This window comes from Epinephelus moara, chromosome 12 (genome assembly GCF_006386435.1).
Source record: "Epinephelus moara isolate mb chromosome 12, YSFRI_EMoa_1.0, whole genome shotgun sequence".
Taxonomy (NCBI): Eukaryota; Metazoa; Chordata; class Actinopteri; order Perciformes; family Serranidae; genus Epinephelus; species Epinephelus moara.
In genome coordinates, this window is record NC_065517.1 from 14,629,624 (window position 1) to 14,650,992 (window position 21,369).

Here is a 21,369-nt window from a genome sequence, read left to right on the forward strand (position 1 = left end):
CATTCAAAATACAGAATATTCAACTTATGTGGCATGATTTTTATTTACACACATTCAATTTACACTTTATAATAGATAGACATTAGATAGACAACAGATACATTAATAGATATCTGTTGTGTGATACGAATATCAGTGTCTGATATGTGTGCTGCTCTTCGCGTGTGTTTCTGTTCAGGAGCTAATAGACCACGTGGTGGCAGTGGCCGAGAACACAGCAGATGAGCTGGCGAGGAGTGACGGGAGAGAGGTGCAGCTGGAGGAGGATCCGGACCTCCAGCTGCCCTTCCTCCTTCCTGAGGATGGTTATTCCTGCGATGTGGTGCGAAGCCTCCCCAACGGCCTGCAGGACTTCCTTGAGCCGCTGCTGCAGAGAGGTAAAGTCACTGGGACCAATATTTAGAAATGAAAAGACCTTTTGGTGAATTGAATTGAAACTGTTTTTGTATGTATAAATGCAATTTAGTTGTCAGAGTTAATATACTTATGTGCTATTCTTACAGTTGATTCACTGTATTTTATTATTTCTGTGGTCAACTTCATGGACTCTGTTATAATCGTCCAATAATTTGATGTTTGGTGTTTGAAGTCCTTCTCCTCTTAAAAGTATGTTTTGCTGATTGTTACAGAATCTGGATATTTGACCTTCACTGCTCAGAATGATGTTTGTGCAGTTTGACATGAGCAAGAGGGGAAGAGCGGATTCATTTTAAAGTATTTTCAACTGTGGTTTAACTGAAAAACCACACTAGACCCAAATTATTGTTCATAGCAAAGTATTTTCATGTGTTAAACATTTTTTGAGGGGATATTTGACAGCACAGTTTTAAATATATCAGGATTTTATGAATAAAGCTTTTGTGTGACTTCCATTTACTTTTCTTTTTTTGTCAAATTTGCCTCTTATATTGACAAAACAAAAGCGAACTTTAGGAGTTGTTCTGACACAACAAGTTTGTGCTTTTACACACAGAATTTAGATTTTGGATTCAGTGAAAACACGCTGTAATATGTGTGTGTATGTTTTCTTCTTCCAGGTTTTTGTAGGTTGGTACCACATCCCCGTTCACCTGGCACCTGGACGGTCCACTTTGAAGGAGCTGACTGCGACAGCCACTTCTCTGCTGCTGACAGTTCAGAGATGGTAGGACATCAACATTCTGTCTCTCTGTCTCTCTCTCAACCACTCTGTGTGTGCGTGTGTGTCAGGGCAGTGGGGCATCCCAGGTAAAGTTGGGGCCACAGGGGACTCTGAGCAGCTCAGTAATGCTGACTCATGGAGGCTGCAGAGACTAAAGTGTACAGTAGATGTGACAGCTAAGGCAGCCACAGAAAGTGTCTGCAGAGTGACTTCAGGATGCCGCTTTGCTTTTCAACACTCTTATCTTTGTGCCGCACTGAGATGACTTTACTCTGATTAGAGTTTTGTCAATCAGTGAGTTTCTGCCACAGCTATTTTGCCACAAAATTGTGTTCAAACACCTGCAATATATATATATATTTAGTGTATATTTAGTGTATAGTTAATTCTGCTGTTTTGGGATGGATTCATTGAATTACTGAATAAACAATCTGATTCACAAGATTTTTATCCTAGCGTTTAACATATTAGCCACACACTGTGTTTTTTTGAAAACTTAAAAAATTTGTTGAGAAAACAATCTCAAGATCCATTTAGTAGTTGGTCTGGAGCTTTCAAATTATATTAAGATCTTCCTCAGAAGATGGAGAGTACTTACTTTAAAACAATTACATTTTCTCTTCAGTACTTTATGGACTTCTCATCTATATCGATGAAAACGCTGATGAAGTTCAAAGTTCATTCTTGACCATGGAAAGAGTAATTAGGAAACATTCTCACCCCAAGGTCCATTTAGTAGCTGTTCTGGAGCTTTTCTATCAAATCACGTGACTGTGGTGAGGTCATCTTGTCAGCTGCAGCCTCATCTCTATATACTGTTTTAGGGTTCAAACTGCCCAATCTAAATTTTACATTTCTAAAAATCTTTTAAAATATAAATACTTTGGCAATGCTTTCATCATTGCATCTAATTTTAATCAGCAGCATATCTTTCATCCCCAACCTTCGAAATGAAAGCAGAAACAAGATAACCAGGAGCCTCTGCGACACATCACAAGCACATTTGTGCACAGAACCCTGATTCCTAAACAGCTGGGACAGTGTGTAAAACTTGAATTAAAACAGAATGAAATTATTTGCAAATCCTTTTCAACCTATATTCAGTTGAATACAGGAAGACAAGATACTTAATGTTCAAACTATTAAACTTTAATTGTTTTTTGAATGAATGAATGACTTTATTTCAAACCAGAAATGAAAAAAGAAACATACTAAAAAACAACCAAGACAAAAATAACAGTGTCCGAAAAGGACTACGTAGAAGTAAAACTTATGTGTCTACTCCTTTCCTACATTTCTTCTTTTAACTCATATATTATTTCAACAATTTCCCAAATGTATTTACAACTAATACACAACTATCCCCAGACAATTTACCACGTAATCAAATGAATAAGTAATAAACCAGTTTATTTACAGTCCACCCAGTGTTACAAAAGAAATATGCACTCCCTGAACACAACCTTTCCTCGTCTATATATCTGCCAAAAATAGCTCTTTTTTTTTTTAAAATAGTTTTTTAAATTATATCAGTATTTTGGAAATATACACTCATTCTGAATTTGATGCTGCAACACACTCCAAAGAAGTTTACCACTGTGTTACATCACCTCTTCTTTTAACAACTCACAGTAAGCCTTTGGGAACTGGAGACACGAACTGTTGAAGTTTTGAAGGTGAAAATTGTTTCTTGGAAATCAGTGCACTCTGTTTTTACACTGAGTCCCAACTTTTTGGGAGTCTGGGTTGTACAAGGTAACAAATATTGTTGAAAAATGTAACTATAAGAGCCCTCATGAAGGATACCAGGCATATAACTGGTGTTAAAAGTAAATTATGCTGTTAAGAATTTGACAAGGTTGATTTATAGTAAAATGAAGCCTAATTTACAAACAAATTAGCCAGTATTAGCTAATATGGATGACATCAGCTAATGGTATGCATCAACATTACGTAACCTTCCCTTGGTGTCTCTCGTTGACCTTTTCTGGCTAAGCTCATTTTTCCAGTATTAGATAATTCAGGTGTAAATTATACTGGATTTACTGGGTTTAAGGGAGATTTAGCTGGAGTTCCAGTAGTCGACATGACAAATGAAAACATGGCTCAGTTTTCAGGTGAATTCAGGACTAAAAAAGGTAAAATTCCTGAAGAGAGGCTGAGCTGGAGACAGTGTGACGGCACAGCTGACATAGTTTGACTATTTTTAGAAAAGTTTAAACCTGGAAGTTGCTTTGATTCGGTTACAGAGGTTTGTGTGTGTGTGTGTGTGTGTGTGTGTGTGTGTGTGTGTGTGTGTGTGTGGTCTCCCAGTTGGAAGGCAGTGATTACACTGACTTCAGAAGGGGCAATTTACTTTTCATAACAACCTTCACAGACACACACAGACGCACACCAAGCACACACACAATTTAATCAACACCAATCACACTGCAGCAGCAGTTAGTAAATGATAGACTTCCACACACACACACACACACACACACACACACACACACACACACACACACACACACACACACTCTTTGATTAATGGTGTGTGGACCAGATTTGAGGGGGCGTGGCTCATGTAGGAAGTCTTGTGCGACCTATCACAAGCACAGTTCTGCTCTGTATCCTCTTCAACATGGTGGATCTAACGTAGTGTCTTACATATTTTACATGTGATCAATAGTGCATGCAAAACATAAAATGTATAAATGGTTTAGGTTATGTACACTTTCTATTTCAACATTTTGTCCAAACTTAAGTAAGAGAGGGGAGTTTTCTTTTTTAGAAATGATCTGCTGCGATTGGTATAAACTCTAGAGCTGTGTGGACAGAGAGCCAGTTTTCAAAGAGCGGATTAAACTGGCGCATAAGTAGAGCATGAAGGTGTTTGTCTGTGTTTATGAAAAGGAGCAGGATCCAGAGCTACACCCTCTCATCTGAGCCAATACCCACACTTAAGCTTTGCAAGTAGTCCAGAGGCTGTTTATAATGTTAAAGCTGTTTTCATTGATTTCTTTTGTGCACTGATTAATTGTAGCTATAAACACAGTTGTCAGCCATTAGGACTGTGATATCTTCCTCACTGTGTTGACAGGACAGTGAATCCCAGCAGTTATTTAGTGAACTACAGTTTAAGTCCTGTAATTATTCTTACTTTTTAAACTACCCTTCAATCTGGGAAAACTGAGCGACAGAATTGGAGTGTATTTAGTTTTTGGACTACTTGCTCCTCCTCCTCATGCTTCATATGGTTGGGGAACCTGCACTATAAAGGTAAAAAGTTTCACCTAACCAGAGGTCAGAGGTTTGATCTGTTCACATCTACTTTTCCATCTATCCAGCTCATGGTGGCTGTGTTGTCTTCCAACATTCCTCCCCTGCGGTAACAAAACTGACCTGCTGACAGAAAAGGTTTAAAAATGTCCCAAATTTGTATATAGACCTGCTTTTATTCTGTCGCTGAAGTCGCTGCTGAAGGCCTAAAGCTGTACCTGCTTTATAATAAAGGTCTTACATAAGTTGGCCTGTAGAAAGCTTTACCTGAAGCTTAAAGGAAAGGTCCACATTTTTAAAACAATACTGACTCGACCATATGTACTTTGAAAGAGTTTGCTGTAATGGCTTATGTTGTCCTTATTGGACCCAAAGACATCTCTTCCTAAAGCGAAACAAAACCCCGTGCTCGTTCTGCAAAAATGCATTTTAAAGTTCAACTGACATGAGGCCTCTGTAGTCTGACTAGACAAATCAAGTTGTTAGCTCTCAGAGTAACAATCTTTTTAGTGTGCATATACTATCAATACCATTCTGCTACATATTTCTAACTGAGAAAACACTGAGGGATAGGGAATCACCAGAGGACCTGCGATACGATATTATTGCAACATTAAATGTATTGCAGTATGCTGGTTATTGTGATAAAATATATTTTTGATATATTGCAATTTATTACTTTTTTTTACCAACTCCAAATACTTACCCCAAAGGAAAACTTACTCAACATCAGGTTTACCTCCTAAGATAAAGTCTTCAGTCTGTTCATCTGACTTTAATCATTTTTATTGCAGCAAAATGTGACGCAAAGCAGACAGACTGACCGACACTGCCATAAAACCTGTCAGAAACGCTGCATACACCTGACAAACTGAACTGTTGGCAGATTTAACACCCTCTGTGAGGCCAGACTTAGAATTTATATTTTAGGATTTCCCCTTAAAGTTAAGACTAGGTCCTTGCAAAGATATACGTTATTCACAGGGCATCTCAGACCTTAAAAGAGCTCCAAAACAGTAAGGAGTAGGGAGGAGGACTTTTAAGAGGTTTAAGAGTTTCTTATTCAGAGGAGAAAACGGTGGAAACAGAAGTCATAGACATATTCTCCACACGCTGAAAGACAGTGAGTAAATGAAATTCTACAGATTATATCGTGCAGGGATACTGTGTGTGTGGTTGATGTCATTAGGGATACGCACACATTTCCCACCGAACGCTGTAACGCCAGAAATAAAATGCACCAGTGATGACTTAGATCTGCTTCAACCTTCCATCAGCAGAGTGATCACACTAACAATGACAACACTCACAGTCAGCAGTTTATTTCATTTCCACTGGGTGTCCACACCTTACAGGCTCACAAAGGGGCATATCTGCGACAACCAATCACATCTGTTAATGCATCACACCTAGCAACAGGGTCAACCACACCTCCTCACTTAGATAAAAGTTTGTGTCTCTTCCTTGCTCAGAGTTGCTCTGAGAACTTTCCTAAATCACTCCTAAGCTAGGACTCCTTACTAAAAGCTAAGCTTTAAGCTAAGTTAGGAGCTCTCTGAGAGTGTTCTCAGAATGATTGTGAATACGGCCTATGATTTATACAAACAAGAAGACCCCCGGTCAAGCATTTTGTGCATTGTTACTTTTATGCTATTGACATGGCTTGTATTCTGGTTGTCAGCGTTGTAGCCAAGATGTCAACTGTAATGTAGCTGTCACTGTTCTACCGGTGCGGTCTTGTTTTAATTGTAGTCTGTTTTGTCTTGTAGTGTAGATTTATTGTTGTTGTAGCAGTAATTGTTTTGCGGTTGTTGTTTTGTTTGTTTCTGGGTGTTCCTGCAGATCGCAAAAAAAAAAAAAAATCAACTCATTGCAATCAATTCTGCATTTACACAACAGTGCTGTCCAGACATAAAAATACAAGCTGTGATGTGGACATACTTTTGTGCAAGTCTGACATGAGCGTATTTATTTTGGAGTATCCTTTGTCAGAATATTTTTTCATGATGTGGGAAACCTCCATCGCTCTCTGTCTCTCTCTTTCTTTGTTTCTGTCTTTCTCCCCACCCAGTCACCCAGCCCTGCTCAAATGAGCCCTGCTGTGTATATATGTGTGTGTGTGTGTGTGTGTGTGTGTGTGTGTGTGTGTGTGTGTGTGTGTGTGTGTGTGGGTAGCCATTATGTGGTTTTCATTCTTGACTTGCTTCCAGCGACCACAGGTTCCTCTGTGGTCTTCCCCTTTCCCCTTTTTATCCCTCCTTCATTCCTTCCCTCCCTTTTCTCATCCCTCCCTCCTTTTACTCCACAGTCTGGTCTCAGACGGAGGGAACACAACACCAGAGGACACTCGTTGAATTCCCCCCGAGGCTGTTTAAAGACACGTCTAAGAGGTTTCATCCTCACTCACAGTTTGTCCTTCCTGTCCATCTCTCGTTTCAGCCAATGAGGAAAGACCCGGAGGTTGTCACGGTAACCCTGAAGAAGCACAACGGCATGGGCCTCAGCATCGTGGCTGCCAAGGTAGGAAATACCACCTGGAAGTGTGTGTGTGTGTGTGTGTGTGTGTGTGTGTGTGTGTGTGTGTGTGTGAAGAGTTAAATCCAAACTACAGCAGATCTGAGATTTGTCTGAGCTATTCAGGAAACTTTTTTTTAATAAGAAAACTTCTCTTTCAAGGGAGAAGTCTTATGTTTTTCAAACATTTTTGAAAGTAAAAGTGTAAAGGATTGGCATGAATTTGACAGGAAATCCAAAAATAACTTGGATGTTTTTATCTTGGCTGTCGAGACAGAGTGTGTTGGATTTGTGTCAGTGTGTGTGCGTGCCTGCGTGTGTGTGTAAAGCTGAGCGACATAGTGCTGACAGAAAAGGCTGCTACTTTAAATAGGCTGCTTTCATTGTTGAGTCTGACAGCAGCGCAGAGACTAAACAGTGACATTGCAAAGAAACCTCTGGATGACTGCTGGATGAAAACATGGTCCATTTAGTTTGCTGTTGGAGGGGCAGTGGGTGTGTGGAGAGTGGGGCTATTCATCACTGTCTGTCCATGTTGTTTATTTGCTCACACACCTCTGATGGATGGCAAAACCTGGGGAAGTTCTTCATCTCACTGCTGTGTTTCAGTATTAAAGGAAAGTGCAAAGATGCACCAGAAGGGCATCTGCAGTGTCAGGAAAAATGTATCCATGTGTTTTCTCCATGTTAGCTGCAAACTTGGCGAACATACCTCACTGTTTTTGCTTTGAAAACTTTTTTATGCCATATTGGATTTGATTAAGTGAGTGGCCTAGAGGAATAAAGACGGACAGGAGATAAATGTGATTACATTAAGATGAGTGCATCTTCAAGAGGTTTCACTCTGCCAAGCTTTGAGTGTCTGACACTCAAGAATGTGCAGTTTAAAAGAAGAGTAACAGCTTGTCGATGAGAAATCTCAAACCTCAGACCTCAAGCAAACAAAATCATTATTATTGTCCAAACAAATGACAGATGTGCTCAGTGGTGGCATCTGCTGGGTGAAATCAATATTGCTGGACACAGATTGCCTTCTGTAGACAGCAAACTGGTAAACTTGATTATGTCAGCTTCATTTTTCACAGTCTAACTTTTTTTATTATTATTAAATAATTTAAATAGTTTAAATAGTGACTTGATATGAAAAAGACAAAGTGGTGACATGCTGTTCATGTCCTAAGCCTTTAAAAATGTAATGAACAGGATATTAAGAAATCTAGACCCTTAAGTTTCTATAAAAAATACCGTTGTCCAGATGTTAAAAACCAAATCAGTATAACTTACGATACAGAATTAGCTAACAAGCTAAAAGTTTAAAACATCACTGCAAAGTTAGGGCTAACATAAAGCTCATATGTAAAGCTGTTTTAGGTTTTTATCAAGGTATAGCAGAGAATAGACACAGACTTAAACATTAGAAATGTTAGGAATATAATGAAAACATGTAAAACAAATGCCCACCACTCAAACTTCCATGAAACAGTGTCCACCAAATGAGAGAGCACAACCAGGATAAATCCAGCTGTCATCATCCAACCTAATCATCAGTGATTAAACAAACATCTCCATCATCTACCACCAATTTTACATAACATCCTGTATCATCAGCTGCCTCTTTCTGAGCATTTAACAGTTTGACAGCATCATGACAGGACAGGACAGCATTCATAGAAGCTCCACTTTCAGTTGCAGACTATTAGGTATTTGGTTTGTTTCATTTGAGTTTTACTTTCTTTTTCCCTGTGTGGATTCACAAAGGTACACGGCAGGAAACAAACCCAGAACAAATAAAAGTTATACACCTTTGAGGCACCACCACGTCCCTTATTGCTTGGATTAAAATTTAAAACAGTGAAGAAAAATCCAGCACAGTTGGATTTCCACTTTGACTAAAACATTTCCTGTAGGGGAAACCCTGCATTTACAGGACAGACAGGTTATGTAATTTTGTTTTAAAGGGACAGTTCACTCTAAATTCAAAAACACATATTTTTCCTCTTACCTGTAGTGTTTTTAGTTAGTGAAGATTGTTTTATGTGTGTATTGCAGAGAGTTGGAGATATCGGATGTAGAGATGTTGGCCCCTCTCCAATATACGATAGATGGCACTCGACTTATATCTGAAAAACTCAACAACAATGTCTCTTTCCAGAAATCATGACCCAGTTACTCAAGATAATCAACAGACCTTGTTGTGAGCAGTTTCAGTTAGGAACTAGCTGCCAAATTTATCACTGTGCTGAAGGAAACGTGCATCTACTGCATCTCTAACGTTACAGCTCAGCTAAGTAGGACGCCATTAACATCTTGTGCTGTCATGAGCACGAGCCTCTCATTCATGAGTAGATGCCCACTTCTCTCTGCACGGTGATACATTTGGTGGGTGTAGTTTGGTAGAAAGAAATATAGTTCCAACATGAAACTGCCCACAACAAGGTCTGTGGATTATCTTGAGTAACCAGGTCATGATTTATGGAACGAGACATTGCTGTTAAGTTTTTCCGATGTATTTTTTTGGCGCTTTGAGCACCACAAGCCAAGTGCCATCTAGCTCCATTATATTCAAGAGAAGACAGACATCACTACAGTCGATATCTCCAACACTCAGCAACTCACACTAAAACAGTCTATTGATAATCATCCCTACAGTTAAGAGGAAGAGTATGGATTTTTGATTTTGGGGTGAACTGATGGTGGGTGTCCCTCCCTAACATGTTAGAGGTCTGTGATGCTAATGTCTTTTCTGCTTCTTTCTTCTCTTTCCAATAGAAAGACTTGGGTGCAAGGTTTTGTCGCTATGTTTTGTTATCAGCCATCGTAGGTGAGATCTTGTTGTGTTGCATCCTGTTTTTGTGCTTTGCTGATACTTTTTTAATGATAAAGGTCTGTGAGGCAAAGTAGATAGTAGATAGTATTTGTTCTCTGTGCGATACATATGCACTCTTTCTCTCTTTCTTCAGAGTAGAGTGAGTTTCCTGCTGAAGGCGAGAGCTTTCCTGTGCGGCTGTGTGCATGTGTGTGTGAGTGGGAAGGAAGGATGTACTGAGGAAACCTCCTTGCTCTGTTTGTTTTCAAAGCTGTGTGGACGTATGAGGAGGAGAGCAAGCAAAGAAGTGTGTGTGCGTGTGTGTGTGGGATGGGAAAGGCAGGTAGAGAGAATTTTGTCAAACAGCTGCTTGAATTCTCGGTAAACTGGGCTGAGCTCTGTCCTGTTATATAACTGGGAGAGAGAGAGTGTGTGTGTGTGTGTGTGTGTGTGTTTGCCTGGTGGAGCTGCAGCGGCGCTCCACCTCACTCTGACCAGCCGGCGTCCTAGCTGACACTTCACCTCTGGATTGCTGCCTGGATTCTCTGTTTCTTAACAAACACGCGTCAATTAGGAACTCGTGGAGGAATTTTTCTGCACTTGGGAACATTTCAGGAATTTACTGCATCTTTTTTAACCACATGTACTGGGATCTATACAGCTTTTCAAATACACACTACTTATTTTTATAGGCCTTTTTTCACTAAACTTTTTAAAATGACCTACAGTAAACTTCCACTACTTTATGCCACACACATAGGAATCTACATAACTTTTTTATCCCGCATTTCCAGTAGTAAATAGTGATTTTAAACATAGACGTTCAGCTGAATGGATTAGTCCCAGCCAGTGTAATTGGGAGGTTCTGGACTTGTTGGTGCACGTTAGCAGGTTCAAACGCTCTCCGGCATAAAAGGGGGTGTGTGTGTGCATTTGTGTGCGTGTCCCAGTCTGGACGTCCCGGCGTAAACTGGTCTGGACAACGCTGACGAGTGGCTGCAACATGTGGTTTTCTGTGGTGGGCAGGAGAGACCAGGTAACAGTGCTTTAATGGTTGTGTGTGTGTGCGCAACAACACCTGTGAAGTTGAAAGAAAGTCTTATTAACTTACATTTCTAGTCACTTCTCAAAGTTTCTCCATCACATGTGGTCTTTGGTGTTATTTTTGAATGAGTTAAAGACTATTTGAAATGTGCGTGTGGATGCTTTTGCACATACAAGCCAGATAAAGAGTGTGTTTGTTCTGTTTGCTCATTATTTTAAAGCCCAAGTTCTTTTGTGTCCTCTTCATATTGTGATTCTCTTTGTTGCTGTCACTCCTAACACACTGGCGTTATTCAAATGCAGAGGTCGAGGGTGCATAGTTTATCATGTGTGTACCGTTCAGTGTGATGGCCCTCTGGTTTGTCACTTATCACTGTTTGCTCTCAGGAGCATTCTGCTAATGGTTAAACTAAGGTACACAAAGGAGACACAGATGGTTAAAAAATGCACATGCATTTTGGGCTTTGTGCTCAGTGAGGTTAAGCTGTTTAATTATGTGTTATTGCTGTAGTCATTATAAAATTCCAACTTCATTTCGTTGTTGGTTGTCAGTTGTTTGTTTTAAGCCCTTGATTACTGCAGAAATATGCATAAATAGTATTTTATTGTTAGTAATCTCCTTATTTTGTGCTTAGAATAAATGTACTTGATGAGAGGCTTTTTCGTTTTGATTGCAATCAACATTTTTGGCAACATGTGACGACTGTTCTCATAATTAATGAACAAAAACTCAATGAAATGACTGTTTGCAGAGTACTACAGTTTAAAAATAGCAGCGTTTATCCACAGTAGTAAAACCAGTTTGTCCAGCAGTTGTTGCAGTGATTGACTTTTAACTTCATATTAAACATGACAGACACTTGAAGTGTTATGTTCATGTTGTTTAAGCCCTTTGTCTCTCTCTGTGGAGCAAAGTGGAGGAGTTTGCTGTGAATTAAAACAGATTTGTATCCTTAAAAATAGTAACATCAGTCAAACCCGTGTGTGTCTGTGTGAGTGTGTGTTTCATGGTATTGTATTCGTCAGCTCCCAGCTGTCCAGAGGAAAGTTGGGAGTTGACGAAACTCCTGCCCTCCCTCTCCCGCTCGGTCGGTGTGTTTACTCATGTATCTATTGCAGCAAAGAACAGAACATTCCTTCTGTACAGATAACAGCCAGAGGTTTCTCAGAGGCACGACAATGTTTCATACAAGAGAGAACGTCATACCACACTCATTTATAAATCTTCATGTCATGTACTTCTGCTTTGGTTAATGGCCAATTATCTCATCTGATAGAGCAGCACTTGGATGTGTAAGATGTATACAGTATATGACAATAGGCAATGGACCAGAGCACCCTGTAATGTGTAAAGGTCTGGAGTAGTTGTACTGTTTGTAATTAGAGACACACTGTGTGATTGTGACCAAAATGGGACTCTGGATCTGAAGTACCGTGACACGAATGACTTAGGAAAACTGCTCTTTCTGTTTGCATAATGTGTTTGAAGTATTAGTTGTGTGTGTGTTTGTTTGTTAGCTTATTGAATGGCACTAGCAGTGGAACAATAATATGAGAGGGTTACCCCCTGTGAGGACTGAAACAATGGGAGGATGTACCGCACACACACACATGCACTCTCTTTCCTGTAAAGCTGCAGCCAGGAGGTGTTTACAAGGTGTGTGAAAGAGAATGTTTGTATGTCTTGGCGCTCATTTTAAACGCCACCTTTTATCTAGTGGAAGAATCACAATTTGGCAGGATTGTATGGAAAAACTGGGACATACTTGCAGGGAATAAGTCCTGCACGTCGCTCACTAGCTGAGGCATTTCCTATCTTTACACAGCAACTTCCATGTTGTTGTTTGCCTCTATTTTCGAGCCGATCTTTGGTGGTCAATCTGAATGGCTTCCGAGGTTATCAGAGGACATGATGAAACAGCGTTTTAATCATGAAGTTCCCTCAACTGTTCCCAGTGTTTCCCCCACGCAAAGGTGATACTAATATCAATGGTTGGAGGTAAAAGATAAATTAACCAAAGTGATCTTGATAAGGATCCCTTAGTTTTGCTTCCACTTCTTCCAAAGAATTGACCTCTTCTTGTTGCTGGCCGACATATACACCAATACTAATACATCTGTAGTATCGGCCTTTCTGATTTATTACTTGAGTTGTACTACCACTGGACAACTCTACTGCTTATTTCTTTGCTCCAGTTGCCAACAGCTGTCAGCTCTGAGCGCATCCACCGTCACTCCCTCTCAACCACACACTCGTTACATGCTGAGCTAAAACCCAAAGGAGCTACGCTACTTTTACAACATGAGCCATCGTTTTCAATTCATTCGTGTGTTTTTATCCAAGACGCAATGAATGTTCTCCTGCATTTTATGTTGTATGTCGTTTATATTGACTGCCGAAATCAGCCCCTTTCCCACTGCACAAAACCCCACCATCACATGCTAACATCTGGCTTTTTAATGTAATGGCCAAGGTTACAATCAGCATTCACATCGGAGTCGAATAACTCTGCAGTGCTCACAGGTATTAATGGGCTCCAGCTCTGACTGGCATTGATGGAAACACAACACTCAAGTAAATACGCTAATTTTAGCTCATTTACTGGTGAGATGCATTAATGGACCACCACAAAATACTGTCCGTCCGAGAAAAGGAATAAGTAAGCGCTATATAAAAAGGACGTAACCACCGTAAAGTTTCCACAGTGCTCCATGCTGCTACTGTTTACTGACCTGTTCTCTGGCTTGTCTGTGACGTCGTAGGTGACTCCCAAAAAAACCTCTCACACACACAGACATGCTTGTCTACTGGCTCTGTTCTGGCAATCTATCACCTATTTTTAGCGGGTTTTCCCTTGTTTAAAAAACCTGTGGATGCCGCTAATTTGGGTGGAAAAGGGGTAAGTGTCTTTTTTTACACACTGCACTCTATTTTAGCGTAAACAGACACGGGCAGAGCAAAGCGAAGTCTTTGAGAGTAGAGCAGAAGTTACAACATTACTTGCTCATTCACTTTCTCAAGCACTGGCACGATGAGGCAACTGACTGTGTTTCCTGTCCCCGGCCATCAACCATTCCTCATTGTTGGACCTGACATAACTGACTGATTGGTGAGAGAGTAAGCAGCATGGCACATTTTAGATAGAACAGTACCTACAGAATGCAATTTAATGCAATGTTACTATGTTCAAATTGCAATTTTGCAGTTTTTATTACGCAAGTTGACATTGCAATAAGGGAAAAAAGGATATACAACTATGTTTTGACCCATTGTAACAATAGCTTAGGTTGATGACAGTTTGATGACAGTTTTTTGAATACCCAGATATGTTCCAGCAAACAGCACATGTACAGTATAATACATCAACTTCTGCTTATTGTAAATGTGAACAAGATGGCAGTGCAGGTGTTTTCTAAAGGAAACTCCACTGTGTGAACGTCATCCCAAACAGCTGCTAGTGGTGAAACTGAAAAGGCATTGGCATAACATTGGATTTATCTTTATTTTAACCTATTATCTCCTGTGTCTAAACTGCTATGGTTCTCTACAAGTTTGATTCAAAGATTTGTAGGATTGTTGTGATGGAAGTGTCTTGACAGGAGGAGGAAGCCTCCTCAGATTTATTTTTGACCTGTGGGAAGTCTGTTTTTCCCTAGATTATGGGTACCTCTTTCTATTTCCATGCATACTCAGTGGCATGGAGTGTGGACTGCAGCATGCACACATTTGCAAGCAGGACTGTCTTTAACTGTTTGTGTGAACTGTTTTTATGTAGACCAGTTTTAGAACTGGTCTACATAAAGCAACCAAAAAGTGCACTTTACAAAGCAGCAATGTCATGTGACTGTGGCAGAGAAAATGGCTTAAATTACACTAAATTAACAAATTAATAAGTCGAACTGGTCAATATATAACTACAGTTGCACTTTTATCGATTATATGTAATATCTCCCATATATCCCGCGCCTTTCATTGTCAACTTTTTTTTTCAAGTGAGCCATGTATCTTCATCTCAGCTTTAGTTTTGGTGCTGTCAGAAAAAGACGGCATCAAAGCCTCTGCCCACCCCCACAGATGTTGCCAGTTATTTTGGCAGATCAGACATCTTCTCAGGTTTAAGTTGGGTGCGGTTATAAACTGCAAATTTGCTCAAGTCATGAAATTGCATTTACTAAAGAATCTCAAAGGATCTGTCCGTACAGATGCAACAATTAAAATAGAAGAATCAAGGAGATGTCAGTCAACCACAGACTGAACATGCCCAAAGAGTCCTGAGAAGATATTAAATCCCCTAAAATGACAGAAAATACCTGTGTAGGTAAGCAGGGCCTTTGAACACCTCTGGTTTAAATGGCGCCTTTTTGGATAAGTGTTTAATAACCTCAGAAAGGCTCCAGAGAGCAGGTTGACATGTATTAACGTTGTAATCTTGGTGTGTGTGGGCAGCCTGCTACAGCAGTAGTTTCTCAACCTTGTGGATCGGCTGTAGAGGTCAGTTTCTCAGCGTGTGTCAGCCACAGAAGGGCTCAGGAGAAAACTGTCATGTCACTCTGACTCCGCTGTCCAGACAAACACTCAAAGACCAGATGTATAATTTACATTTTTAGAATTCAGGTTCATGTATTTACATGGGCTGCGTCTTTGGAGAGAGACTGCGGTGTTTCTCACTTGATCAGAGCTCATTCAGATAGTTGGTGATAGTTTATGATAGCTGGAACAGGTAGTTAGCCAACAGGGAACTCATTGGCAGTAATTTTATGCTATTGGTTAATCATTTGCTTTATTAATAGAGCAAAAATTGGCTTGATCCTGCTGGTGTTTTCAATTTTTCTGTTTTATATCATTGCAACCTGAATATCTTTGGGTTTCGGACTGTTGATTGGACAAAACAAGACTTTTGAAGATGTCCATTGGGCTCAAGGAAACGTGATTCACCATTACACTGATCGATTAGTCAAGAGAATAAGGGACAGATTAATCAACAATGATATATCATTAGTTGCAGCCCTACACATCACAGAAAGCAACGTCACATATGTGCAGGTGGTCGCACAAATACATTTGTCTGACATTTACTTTCTCTTAAATGAGACATTAGCATACATCTGAAATCATATTCTATTGTAAGGACCCTTATTTTCTTATTTTAACTGGCATTAAAAGGTCATATCAGGGACACTGGGTTGATTTTCAATTAGTTGGAATGTTCCTGAGCTGAAAAACATCCACAAAAAAGGAATATTATCATTGATAACTAACCTGGAAATCCAGATGCCCCGCCCCCAGCAAATTCAAATTTGCACTGCACAGGAATCTGGCCCCGACGAGCAGAGCCCGTTGAATCGCAAATCGGACCAATCAGATCAGTCTGTCTGACAGAGGCGGGCTCTGGGCGGGTGTAACATGATGAGGACAGCGCTGCACCGTAGGAGTCGAAAAGTAAACAGCCAAGATGGCAGCTGCTGAAGGACCGCGTCCATTCAATTTAGCTTTGGAAGAAACGCGAAGCCAGCTACACTTATCTTTTTCCTTGAGAGAGGAACAGAAGACTGCCCCAGAAGCCTTCCAGCAAGGATGTTTTTTGCCGTTTTGCTGACGGGATATGGCAAAAGCATAATATATCAGTTAGCCCCACTGTTGGGCAAACAAATGGGGCTTACTGCAATGAATACGTCACCTTGTTTTTTGCTCTGATTGGCTATTGTGCTATCCAATTGCGTGCTCAGTTAGTGCCGCCCCTTGGGTAGGAAGGGTGTATCGGTGAGGGCCAGACTCAAAATCTTTCTAGATTTGAGTCTGGATTTCCAGGCTAATTGATAACAGCAATGATAATAACTTTATTTATGTAGCACCTTTCAAAACATCCATAATAAGTGGTTCACACACAGGCCAGATGCTTGTTTTTCACAATACATTTTTTCTACTGTGGCAAAAGAGAGCTTTCTTTTTGTATCACTTGGCTTTTTCTGTAGCTGTGGTTGTGAGCTTTGTTGAAAACACTTCATGCAGCCACTAGTTCCTTCACTGTCTTGTTCTCAGAGGGGGATTTCGAGTGTGCAGCCAGCCAGGCTTACCTCAGGAAATTGATAGAATTGTCTCCACATTGCTGTCCACTTCAAACTTATATCCAAGTATAATTTAAGTGCAACCACTTCAGGATGTGAGCAAGATTTGATCAGACAGTATGTCATATCCTGACATGGGAGAGGTTGTTCTGAATTTGTTATTAAAAGTTATGGAGTTTCCATTTCAAATTCGGTGTGGAGCTTGTTTAAAAAAGCTGACTCCTTCAGTTCATTCCTTTCCCTAATACAGACTTGGCAGCTTTGATTTGTTGTCAGGGCACTTTAAAGGAACCAGCACTGTCCATTAAAACACAGTAAAGCTCTCCCTCAGGTATTCCAGCTATTCTTATAAAGTACATCCATAAACAGAGCCACGCACACTCACAGGAAACATTTTGTCTCTTTCAGTAGATGCTTTGTAATGTGATGTCTGAGTGAGATTGATTTGCAAAGAAAGGTGTGTTTTTATATCAATCAGTTGATGATCAGTCGACTAGCAACACATCTGGTTTCACTCTGACCGGCACCCCAACATCCAGCTAGCTTCATTAACGCAGCAAACCTGCTGTGTGTCTATATGTGCACATGTTTCAACATGTCTTTGCAGTTTGCCTTTACATTTCTTCTCTGACTTGGCATTGCAGAAAGTCTGTATATTTAACAACACATGTAGAGATGTACATTTTGCTGTCACAGTTATGATACATTTTGTGTATTTGAGCCCTTTAGCTGCTAATCAGGGTGACAGAGAAAAAGAAATGTAGAAAACAAACTACACTTATATCAGATTTTTTCCCCCACTTTTGTGACATTCACAAAATAAACCGGCCATTTGAGCTTTAACATAACAATATCAATGCCCCTGACCACAACAATGATTGGCTAGTAGTGTTGCTGATAGCATCCCCTCTCTTGACATACCATGTCTACAGATAATGTCTGGAACTAGATCAGAATAAAATTAATTGCCAAGTAGGTTTTCATATATAAGGAATTTATTTTACCCAGGAAATAAAAATACAAGCAAGTACTGCAAAAGTCAAAAACCATAAACATAAATAGTAAAATTACAATAAAATGTGGAGGAAAAAACCCCCACTATAAATATGTACTATATATCCCTTTTAAAATTAGATTTATGCAGAAATGTACAAAAATATTGACTAGAGGATGTGTACAAGTTCATAGTTCAGATAATGTGTTCGGTGTCCAAAAGATGAGCATTGTGGCATCACACCTGGAGGCAGTAAAGAGCTGTGTAGCTTCATTACGCCAAAAGTTGCTGAAGCAGTGTGGAGGACATGTACCTCATTCATGCTTCAACAGTATCTCTAATTGCAAAAACCAACACAAAACCAGCTTATTTTTTTTTACAAATACCTAAAGGTACCTGCCTCATACGGACATAGAATCCTTTCATATAGTCAAGACAACAGTTTTAAATTGGTCTGTTTGAAAATTTTATCTCAGGTTATATTAAAAAAACCTTTTATAAAGTTTTGGTCTACTGTAACTTTGCTACTTTCTCTGTTTGTTTAACTTCCACTGTGTTACATGAGCTTTACAAACTCAGGTAAAATCAAACTGATGCAGCAGACGTGCTCCAAAGTACATTTGTAGTACCAATTTTTTAACTTCTGTGTCAAGCCCATGCACAGAATAATTACTGCTAGAAGCGGTGGCCCCTCTGAACCCTCTCTGGGACCCCTTTAACTTGCTAAAACGCCCCTCTGAACCTCCTCAGGGGCTTTAGGGAATTCCCACAAGTGTCTCTGGAGCCTGATTTGGCGCCCCAATCCCCCATTCTGGATAAGTGCATGAAGCTGCGGCTCCATCTGAAACAAGAGGCTCTTTAATGTCTTCTGTAATGTACAACAGACATAAAACAGTCAGAATGATTCACTGTTCGTCTCTCATCTTAATGTCACACGCAGGAAATTTGTGCCGGCATGAATCCAGCCTCATTATTACATGTACACGCACACAAAAACACAGAAAGCTGAAGCATTTTGGGTCAAATAGTTTGAAGCCTGTCTCTGCTGCTTTTATACTGGTGAAACTGGGACACAGTTCTGTCGATGATGGGGAACGTAACAAATGCAGAATGTATCTCTGTTCACTCAGTTCACATCGTTAATAAATGGAAAATGGATTTGGAGAATAACACGATGGAAAACTATTTTGATCAGCTGAATAACATTGAAGCAATACCAATAAAAATGCAAGTAATTTAAAAAATTACCCCTTCTAAACTCCAGCTTTCACCACAGTCAAAACACATTTGGAAGAAATATGTGCCGGAATGTGAAAGCTCAGGAATGTATTTGTTTTATTTAGATGAAGGCAAAACAAAGCTCATTGTTATTTTAGAACAAACTGATCATTTTGAACCCAGATTTTTATGTCCCCGCAAATTCAAAAGTTGTTTCCTGCTGCAGGAAAGCAAACAGAGTTCTCATGCAAAGAGCCAAAACTCTGCTGTGTACATAATAACTGAAAAGTATTTAGAAAAACCAAATTAGCCAAATCATAGATGGAGTAATAAAAGTATCTCTAAACAAGAAATGGTTGAACTGGTATTTTTAACAGCCAATTTTCTCTTAAATCAGATTTTTATCTTGAGTAACTCTCACCCAAAGGTCTATTTAGCAGCTGTGTGGGAGCCTTTGATCATATCACGAGTGTTCATGTTGAAATTTTTATTCTTTATTTATCATCTGCTTTGATGTAACAGTTTAGAACAGCAGCTCAATGGACATGAGGTTATTTTATCAACTGCTATTTCAATTTCAAGACAAAAACTTATTTTAAACCCTTTTTTTTTACCATTCAAAATATCTATATTTTTAAAGGTCTATTGTGTGTAGAATTTAGTGACATCTAGTGGTGAGGTTGCAGATTGCAACCGACTGAAACTTCTTCCATGTTACCTTTCTGTTAGTAGTGTAGACGCATCGTGCCACGCCAAGCTGCATCAGTGATGGAAATTCTCCAGGTGGTCCAAAAGCCGGGCCGCCATGAATTACAATTAATTAATAAGTAGTAATATTATCATTATTAATGCCAGCCACAGTTGCTGGGAGGCTCATCAGATTACAATAGGCAGGTGTCCTGTTGAGCAAAAACATTAACTTATATTAATGAATTATTTTTTAATTAGTTAATCCTGTGCAGATCTCATTACTTACTAGTTATATCACTAAAAATTATTGTTATATACAGCTGGAAGTACAGACAAAAATGTGATATAGTTGGTAATAAATTCATGTACTTAATAAATAAGTGTAGGCCTTATTGTCCCTACTTGTTTTCTGTCCTTGTTTTACAAGTATTACAGTGGGGAAAAATGTAATAAATTTCATTCTTTATTTCAAAAGGTCTTTAAAGTCTTTAATTCAATTTAGTGAGTACTACATAAACCCTATAGTTTGTACCAGCGTCTCATCTTCTGCACTACAGCTGATGAAACAGTTATTACAAGTGACCTGCAAACAGTAAGAGCTATTAACCTGAGTGTAACCTCTGCCTCTGCTTTACAAGATGTGGCTTCACACACACACACACACACACACACACACACACACACACACACAGTGCCACGTTGCCAGGTCTGACAAATGGCAACAATTAGGAGTCTTTTTAATCCCCTCCACAGTTTTATGAGTACGTTTATAGGCATGCTGTGATTCTTAATGTCTAGGTAGAGTGTGTGGGTGAGTGTGTGTGGGTGTGTGCCGTCTAAACCTGATTCTGTGGTGTTTTCTGATTAGACTTTATACCACCTAAAACCTTGCTTCAAAAGTAGAAGTAAGTCTCAAAGTAATGAAGAGATGTCTTTCTGTTGTTACTTTTTCTTTGCTCTTTGTTGCCATCTGCACATCAAAGAAAGAGAATTTATAAATGAATCTTAACTTAAGATAAACCAAATCATGTTTAAACTCTTGAAGTGTTGGAAGTAAAAACATTTCAATTTCATGTTTAGCACAGCGGAGCCTCTTCATGAAGACAGACTTCTGAAATATTTTGGTTTCTGTTTCTGCCATTGCACAAACTCTGAGGATAAACATGTCAAGATGGCAAAGAAAGCGTGTGATACGTCTGATAACGTGCCAGAAGTTTTCTGCACTGTAAACCACCTCCCCACTTCACAAGAAAACCACACACACTTACAGACGCTCGGGCTTATGTGTGCTGCTGCTGCTGCTCCCCTTTTTATCTGTGTCTCTGTTCTTTGTTGCTCTGTTGCTTCTTGCTAAAGAGAAGCTTTTGTTGAAAGAAAATATTATGACATAAAATAAACAGACTCCTGAGGGGAGATTTGATTGTTCCAACAGCAAATATTAGTATAACACAGCAAAGAAAACTGGAATATAAGAGGGGAAAAAGAAGATGAAAGCAGTTGTGACTGTTGGGCTGCTGCTGGAGCTCTATAAAAGTGTTGAAATGTTTCAATTTGACATGTTGCTGAACTTGTTACCTCAGATAAAAGAGACTCAGTGCTCAGGAAGCAATAGTTTTTCCAATCAGACCCTGG

At 39.6% G+C, this 21,369-nt stretch overlaps 1 protein-coding gene across 12 annotated transcripts in view; it reads left to right on the forward strand.

Moving 5' to 3' along the window:
- afdna (afadin, adherens junction formation factor a) overlaps nt 1-21,369 on the forward strand; it is a 128,713-nt gene that overhangs the window by 76,474 nt on the left and 30,870 nt on the right. For all 12 annotated transcript variants that reach the window (XM_050059045.1, XM_050059053.1, XM_050059054.1 and 9 more), the window contains 3 exons: nt 179-377; nt 1,038-1,144; nt 6,845-6,925. In XM_050059045.1, coding sequence (XP_049915002.1) covers nt 179-377; nt 1,038-1,144; nt 6,845-6,925 — 387 coding nt within the window. The remainder of the gene's footprint in view (nt 1-178; nt 378-1,037; nt 1,145-6,844; nt 6,926-21,369) is intronic.